The sequence below is a fragment of the Ostrea edulis genome, chromosome 7, assembly GCF_947568905.1.
Source record: "Ostrea edulis chromosome 7, xbOstEdul1.1, whole genome shotgun sequence".
NCBI lineage: Eukaryota > Metazoa > Mollusca > Bivalvia > Ostreida > Ostreidae > Ostrea > Ostrea edulis.
This window is the reverse complement of record NC_079170.1, coordinates 37,189,205-37,198,175: the sequence shown is the minus strand read 5'-3', so window position 1 is coordinate 37,198,175 and position 8,971 is coordinate 37,189,205. Positions and strand designations below refer to the sequence as shown.

At 34.0% G+C, this 8,971-nt stretch overlaps 1 protein-coding gene across 1 annotated transcript in view; it reads right to left on the bottom strand.

Moving 5' to 3' along the window:
* Positions 1-410: 410 nt before the first annotated feature.
* The window catches only part of LOC125656059 (uncharacterized), a 30,670-nt gene continuing 22,109 nt past the window's right edge, over positions 411-8,971 (bottom strand). Inside the window, exons 5-9 of the mRNA XM_056144228.1 lie at positions 7,058-7,258; positions 6,491-6,694; positions 3,677-3,874; positions 1,626-1,802; positions 411-1,453 (exon numbers count right to left, since the gene is read on the bottom strand). Coding sequence (XP_056000203.1) covers positions 1,762-1,802; positions 3,677-3,874; positions 6,491-6,694; positions 7,058-7,258 — 644 coding nt within the window. The 3' untranslated portion in view covers positions 411-1,453; positions 1,626-1,761. The remainder of the gene's footprint in view (positions 1,454-1,625; positions 1,803-3,676; positions 3,875-6,490; positions 6,695-7,057; positions 7,259-8,971) is intronic.

The window sequence follows — 8,971 nt, the reverse complement described above, 5'->3', positions numbered from 1 at the left end:
TCGTTACAACATCTCATAATCCATTAATGTTAATGTCGAATAACGCCAATTTCAACACACTCGAAAGAACGTGAATTAACAAAGTTGATAACGCGTATGACCACCATTTGTATTCATGCATGCTTAACAACGGCGCCTCATTAATGTCACTAACGTGTTCAGAAATGCTTGAGGGATGTTGTCCCAAATATTGGTTAAAGCCTGGCCTAAATCAGCCAATGTCACTGCCTGATTTGGTAAACGGCGTAGACGTCGTTCCATTTCATCTCAGACGTGCTCAATCGGCGATAAATCGGGGAAACAGCTGACCAAGTGAAGACATCAACATTCTGTTGAACAAAAAAGTCCTTGACTACACGAGCAACATGTGGCCTTGCTGTAGATGCTTGCAATAATTAGATAACATTTCGCTTGTATTTTAAAGATATATATTTCTGGCATTTATATTATACAAAAACAAATTGAGTAGCGGACAAAACATGATTTCGAAGAGAAAGGACAAAATTTGGCAAAAGATGTCAAATATACACTATGAAGGCATGGTATACACACAATGGAAAACTATCATCAAGATCAAATGTCATATTGAAACAAATGTTAACATATATTCAGATTGTAAATGTATCTTCTTCTAGTATACCCAGACGTCACAACACTAATAGGCAACCATGGTGAACGGTGAGGGTTGTAAATCCGTCTATATCACTATTTCAATTCTTTTTAAAAACCTCAAATCAAAGTTAGTAAATGTTTTATGTCATACAAAACAGAATCAACATTGGAAAATTTTGACTTATTCTGGCTTCATTCTCATGGGTGTTCATGGCCATATATGATAAAACATAATAGACTTATCTCCAAACCGTATATCTTAATCTGAAATTGTGGTGAACATTGGTGTTTTGGGTTTTTGAGTAGTGTGTCATCGATATTTAAACGTGTACGACACACAAAGCTTATAACGTAATTCAGGACAGCGTCGTCATTGAAACACACGTGGATTCCATTCTCCGCTTATGTTTTTCAGCGTTTTTTATTTAAAGTTGATCTATTTGGCCCTGTGAATTATGGGGGTCAATTTTGTTTTTACCTGAGAATCATTCTCACATTCAAAGATCCATCTCACATTGTATCATGTAGTAATATACAATTGCTTGATTCCGTCATTGCCAAAAAATGCAGCAATGGAACTCGCCTACCTTATTTAGTTCGATAGTGAAATTTTGCATATTGATTTCCTACACGGTTGAAATAGTAACGAATGATGATGAAGTTCTTTAGAGTGTTATTTATGATAAAATTCGCTGTATATTGTAGATTCAGTGCTGAGAAAGATAGAGACACGTGTCATTGGACAACCATGTATCAGCACGTAGTCCTCATACACATCCATTCTGATTGTCTGAGAACCGATGTCCACTCCTTTGTTTGGCGAGTACTGGAGACACTTCATCTGAAACACATAGACCCCGATAGTTTGAGATAGGAAAAGACTGTATGATTGTTGATGTGTTCTTTTTGATAAAAAACTGAAAAAGGTGTGTCTATGCATTTTGTGCTCTATTATTTCAGTAGCAATTTCATATGTTTTAGACAGATGCTCATCTATCTAGAACATGACTTACCCCATTTCAAGTTATAAAACTCAGTTACCCTATCTCGTTCGAACGGATTGGTCAACATGACGATCCTTGTGACGTCAGTCTATCAAATGAGCGAGTTAATTCTGTTTCTGTGAATGTAGTTTTTTTCTAGAATAAGCTAACGTGTACAGCTGTGTACTTTCTTTCTTTGTTGAAACCCTGCAAATAGAATCATTGGAATTTTTACCTACTTTGAATGTTATAATGACTTCCGCTTTGTCTTGTTATGATATACAAGGCGTGCGGAAATGCATTGAGGAAAATATTAGAAATAACCCATGATAGTTTTGTAGCTATCAGTTTTAACATTCCTTCAAATTTTAAGCCGATAGAATGGTACTGTTCCAAAAGCAATTAAAAATATTATTTTTCCGTCTTTATATATATATATAAAATTAGCTTTTTACTATTTGTAGCTATACCACGTATCCACATAAATAAAAACAACACCGCAGGTATGTTCACGAAGCTATCTTAGGATAAAGACATGCCTTAAGTATGTCTTAAGGTATTCAATGTATAATGACCATATATCATATCTAATAAACGGACGTTGGAATTTTTGTAATTATGGTATCATTTTGAAGGGTTCATTAAATAAATATAATCCACCATAGGAATTTTCAAAATTTTGTTTACTGTTTGATTTATTTCACCTAGCATTTAACATTGAAGTATATCGGAAAAGCATGTTTTATTACAATATTTTAAAAAGAAATTATATTTTCATACAAATCTCTTGGTAGAAAGTTACAAACACTTTCTCTTAGTGAAAATATAAAATAAAATTAATCATTGAAAACACACATTTTTAGACAATTAGATTTTTCTTATTTTTACAAAGGGCAGACAACTCTTCCAAAAAGTCTTAAGTGCAAAAAAGTCAGCTTCTAATCATTTACCATTCATGTGAATTTCATCTGCTTCACTTTCATCATTATATAACAATCAAAAATCCTTCAAAATTGTTCATTATCCTTTCATTATACATGGAATACCTTAAGACACATTTTAGTCTTAAGGCAGGTTCTCGAAGCTTTCCTATAATATTGAAGCAAAAACTCACAGAAACCCTGAAAAGATATTGAAGGACATTGACAATCTACTAGATTACATAATTGTGAATAAGTACACACTTTCGTGATTATTATAGTCTCCCGGCGCTATTTGGGCTGGAATGTCTTCACCTTATTGTCACTAGTATAGGAAGAAAGACCTGTGAATGGATAAACTAATATATATATATATATATATATATATATATATATATATATATATATATAATGTAAACGCCTGAGGATTATAAAATGAAAGTGCTTGCGTTATAATTTTAACTTTGTGTACTGTTTATTCTATTTCTTTTAATATCTTATACCAGACACCGTGATTTTTTAAAAACACAATTTACATATATATATATATACACGCTTATATCTTCCAACAAATTCACAAATTATATCCGTCTCCCCTGCTGTGTTTGTAACGATGATAGTTTGTCTAGTAAATAAGATGTCTTTTTCATTTTACTTCATCAAACAATTGAAACAATTTGAAACTTGAACCAATCAGACACAAGTAGCTAAATACCTCATATCTATGGTTTACTTCTAGGAACCACCAGGAGTTGTTCAATGTCAGGAATAAACTACGGAAAGTAGCGCGATTCCTTACGTATTCAAATCATTGCACACTAAAGGAGTGTTATAAGTATAAGTGAATCTTAAGAGTTCGAAAAAATATCCTACAAAGAAATAAAGTACAGTGTATTATAAAACTCCAGAAAATATTTTTATTCCTATATCATCCCGTTACCCAAACCTTGATATGTTTTGAAAACGTGTTCATGTTTGAAAAGGGGTGTTGTATCAAATCAACTAATGGTACAGTCATTCATCGATAAACCTAAAAATATATTTAAAAACATCAATAACATTGGAATCAATTACATTAAAATATACTCAGATATCAGTATCGTAAAAAGGTATACGTGTTTCGAGCAGTTTTTTGTTGTTGTTATCCTTGTATAATCTTACTACAATCGAGGAAGCCGTTCTTCTCCACATTATTCCTTGTGCAGTTTACCTCCATGCCATTACAAGTCTCTCCAGAGCAAATCTCTTGGCATTTATACTGACATCTGTAAGGCAGCTGATGCATGGTACAGAGTAGGCAGACTTGAACCTCTAGAATGCAGGCGATACAAGAACGATCACAAGTTCCTGGTGAGAATTCTAAAAAGAATGTACGTGTTAAGGTTTCTAAATTCTCATCATGAATTCAATTGATAACTAACAAGAAATGTTTTACAACGCCACCTTAAGATTATCTTTATAAAGTTACATTTTGCGCTTTAAGTGCTATGTTATGACGGACGAGCAGATGCACATAAAACTTAGTGTTTCCGCCATAGCTTCAGGGGTCGTAGAATTGTGGTTCCGCATCAAAAATTTAACTTTATGAAGGAAATCCATCAGTCATATGAGGCGTTCTAACGGGATAAAGCAATTCATCATATTTGACTTTATATTTGTCACGAGAATCTCTATTATTCCTCAAGGCGTAGTTCTTATGTATTTTGTTCAGCTCAATCCTATATCTCTTTTCTTCAAATGACTAGATAAAGAGATAAGTTATCGTTTCTTCCGAAATAGTTATATCACGTACACATACATGGCCAGGCATTGGCGAAGTATACACATGGTAAGATATACCAATCATTAACTGTTGAGTGGTATTTGTTATATTGCTGGGGAAAAAAACAAGAGAGAAGACATTATGAATTACTGACTCTCGTACCCTCTGCATGAGGATAAATGTTACTTTCACATGTGTTCATAACGCTCGTACCACAAATATATTTGCTAAAGAACGTATACATACAATACAATATGTTTGATTGTATTACGTACACAAGGGAATCATAACATTTGTCAGGAAAACATTCACTACATGCTAACAATGTATTATGGGCTGCATTATAAGTCATCGTAGTATTCCTTGTATCAAGTCCATTTCCTTAGTAATACGTGTGTCTTCGTCAGAGGCAGTGATATGAAAAGTCATTTCTGTTTTCCAATCTACAAATCACCTGTTTTTATTAATTGCTATTGAACTACGTTATTTTTGCAATATGTCTAGTTTGCACTTCAAGAATATGGATTCAATGAAAGTATGGAATCAAAAAGCTTATACGTTATAAACGTTTGCAATATTCAATTTGGAAATCGTTAATAGAAGGCATGTTTAATGAACAAGTAAAGATAACGAATATCGATCAATCTCACAACTCCCACAAGAAATACAAAATAGAGAGTTTTACAAATATGGACCCCTTCATATACCAGAGGTGATATCAGATGCCAAGGAGGAGTAAACATTCCCTGTCGACCGATCATACTCGCCCTGAATACTATATCTTGATCATGTAAACGGAATACTTCGTTGTCAGAATCATTGTGCCAAGAACGCCCTACCAATTGGTTTGAAACAGATAGCATTTGACCCAATGCTGTAACCTGATAGTATTAAGTTTTGAATGGTTATTTTCGTTAGCAAAAATATGACCATCTTCTAAAACAAGAATTCATTTTATTTGATTAAGCATAGGCACAAATGAGGACAGCGAACAGTCATCAATGAAAAGGTGAATATAACTAACAATGATCAATCTCATAACTTATATAAGCAATACAAAATAAAGAGTTGGGAACACAAAGACCCCTTCATAAACCAAAGGTGGGATCAGGTGCCTAGGAGGAGTCAGTATCATATAAATCGAATAAAGAATACAAAACTAAAATGACAAACCAGACATAGCACATGTAGGATCAGGTGACAAGAAGGAATAATCACCCTAGTCGACCAGTCACATCAGCCATGAACCCTGTATCTTGATCAAGTAAACGGAGAAATCCGTAGTCAAAATCAACATGTAACAAACGGTCTACGAATTGGCATGAAACACATGAGGAAGCATTGGACCCAGTGAGAGCTAGTATTTGCAAATTAGATCCAGGTGCGAAATCCTGACTCCGTAAACCTCTGTAACATTACCTCATTTGCCAATAGTCTGTCTCGATTGATAGTGATCATATGCAGATCATACTCTTACGAATCAAATCAGTTGACATACGTAAACATTATATACAGGTGGTGATGGAATTTTACCACATACATATGGGAAGTTGATGATGGATCATAAAGAGTTCATTGCTATTCTACTGAAATATACCCATGCATATTACGGTATTAATATAAACGTGACATGATTTTTTTTAAAAAACCCATATATGTCGAAGTTGACTGTAAATTTCTAATCATGTACAGGTATAGACATCTGTACAGTACGAACACGAACCATATTTAAACTGAAAAATGCTGGTCAATCAAGTTGGGTGCCTCATTTATATTGATCAGATACACGACTATTTGCTGTGTTCTCCCATCTGCATTTAACGCAGTTTGGTTACTAAAGTAACAAAGGATGTAAAAATTTTAAACTTCAATCTAAAACACCCGTGGTTTTCACTTCTACGGTTGTGTGAACATGTGATATTGTATTAATATCCCTGGAATCCCTTGGCCGTGGTTGAACACTACAAACTTCCCATCACAAAGGTCATATTGAACAGTCAAGAACCAGGTGTCATTCAAGTACAAAAGTATTATACCCCTCTTAAAAAGTTTGAATGACAATGAAAACTTGATTCTTCAGAATTGAAAACCTGAATGCATATTCACATACACATCTACCCAAAATCAAAGTAACGAACAAAAAAGAAAACCAGAGCGCACTCATGATAACGAACAGAATGATATCAAAGAAATTATAAAATATAAGAGGATACCTTGAATGACGTTTATTTCCTTAGTAATAGGTGTGTCTTCGTCAAAGGCGATGCTGTGTGTAGCCATTTCTGTTTTCCAACCCTCACATATACCTGTTTTCTGGTCACACGTGGAGTCGAAACATACACCAGTGATAGGACTACAGGATGTACACTCTGCTTTGCATTTAGCACAGTTTGGTCCGTAGTGGTTTTCGGGACAAACTAAAAGTATAGTTTCATTACAGTAAGACAGGCAATCATTTGATACCTTTTTTAAATCGAATAATATTTCCCTTGATACATGGTCTTGAAATAGTGGTAACTGGAATCAGAATCATATATCTCATAATCAAAATGATTTTGCGGAGATCAGTGTTCCTACCATTATTTGAAATAAACTATCGAAACATACAGTTTTATTTATATTTGTGTGAATCAACCTGTTTTTCTATGCTTTTTGGTCAAGTTAAAATGTAGTTTACATTTCACAATACTTAGATTGATAAATATTAATAGAATATTATAGAATGGATGATCAATTACTGGCAAAGCATTAGTGAATTATAAATATTCAATCATATTTACTTATGGGATACAACTCAAACAGTCTCATTGGTCCATAATCCGTTCTTCTTATTATAATTATATTCCCTGTCAATTCCGTGTAACATTCCAAGGCCTTTTCGTTTTTCTTTAAGATCTCTGATCCGGTAAAACTGAACTTCCGACACAGTGTGGACGTGCTGGTTGTTAGGTCACCATCTTTAACATGTATTTCATAATGTCCTGATATAAAAGAGAATGTTTTAAATCAATGTGAGATACTAAATCAGTGAGTACAGTTTATGAATAGCTGAGGATGATATATTCTACAATGATATATATTTTATAACAAGAATGATTTATTATAAAAAGTACCCCCAGAGTTGTATGACGAAAATGACATTATTCCCTGATTAGACATAAAAGAAAGAGCTCTTGACATAAAATAAATGATCAGAGTGCATGAGTGTATAGCAATTGTTTATCATATATCACCTCCTCAAGATAAAGGTCTTAAAAATGGGTCCAACATATTAGCAGGGAAGACTTGCTCCTCCTGGGTACCTTAAGAAAGGTGAAGATGATAACGAACACTGATCAATCCCAAGATTCCTATCAACAATACAAAATAAAGAGTTGGGCAGACACGGACCCTGGATATACCAGAGGTGGGAGCAGGTCCTTAGAAGGAGTAAGGATACCTTGTCGACCAGTCAAATCAGTCAAGAGTTCAATGTCTTGATCAGGTAAACGGAGTTATCACTAGTTGAAATCAATGTGCAGAGAACGACCTACCAATTAGTATGAAAAACGTCAGCCAATGATAGGTTGTATAGGCAAACTAGATCGTTATATCGACACCAGAATTTGTAAAATGCTGATTTTGAACGAGACCTTTGAAACCCCTGCATTATCAACTTGTTTGTCAGTAGCCTGCCTCGATGTAAGAACTGATGATACGCAAAACAAACTATTGCGTATTGAATCAGTAAGTCCCATAAGCACCATATACATATGATAATAGAATATTGCTACATAAATATGGGAAGTTGACGATTCAGAAGCTGAAATTATCCTGTTTATCATAAAGTTGACTTGTTAGTTTGCCGTTAACATCTGTGCATATTTTCAAGAACGTTTCCTAGTATAAAGCAGAAGTGGACGACTTCGTGGTAACAGCAAGATATATTTTCTTCCCACGTAGAAGTTTTGGAATAAATTCTGCTTAACAAAAATATCAAAGAGATAAGTTAACAAAGGAACACAATTCATGACCATGGGAATTCCAACAGACTATTGGAAGACCTGGTCACCAAAGACTATGATGATATTGTCAATGAGGAACTCCAAAATATTTTTGCTTTCAACTATAGAGAACTTGTGCGTGGAATCAGAGTGATGTTTAACAAAGTAGTTGTTTGGGTCACTGATAACTAGATATGAATGTTTCCGTTTTCTATTTCTGTTGAAGAAACAACTTTCTATGATGTAAAAAAAACTTCAGTCTTTGATATACCGTGAGGAATGGTCGTACAAAGTGCTGAAAATTAATACGTTTTGATGTTGTTCATTTGATAAAAGCTTTGCGATTTCAAGTTTACTAGAAGTTTTTATAGTCCACAATGAATTTGCACCACTTCTAGCGTATGTAGTGACACAGTACCTTTGAAGTTTTTCCTTCAAATATGTTAATATTTTTGTGAGGAGCAAAGATAGTGGCTTGGTGGACCATTTACTAGATCCAGCAATCTATCTTTGTAAGGGTATTATGAAGTTTAGAAATCCAGTATAGGTACATATGTAAGTAACGCATACTCATCCGATCCATTGACCGGAATATTAAATGTGTCTAAACTAAATCATGGCTTTGAAGTTCAATTTTGAATGAACAGTGTGAGTTTAAGTACGATTACCAAAAGTGGAATTAATTTCAATTTCGTTTAAAATACAGTTGTA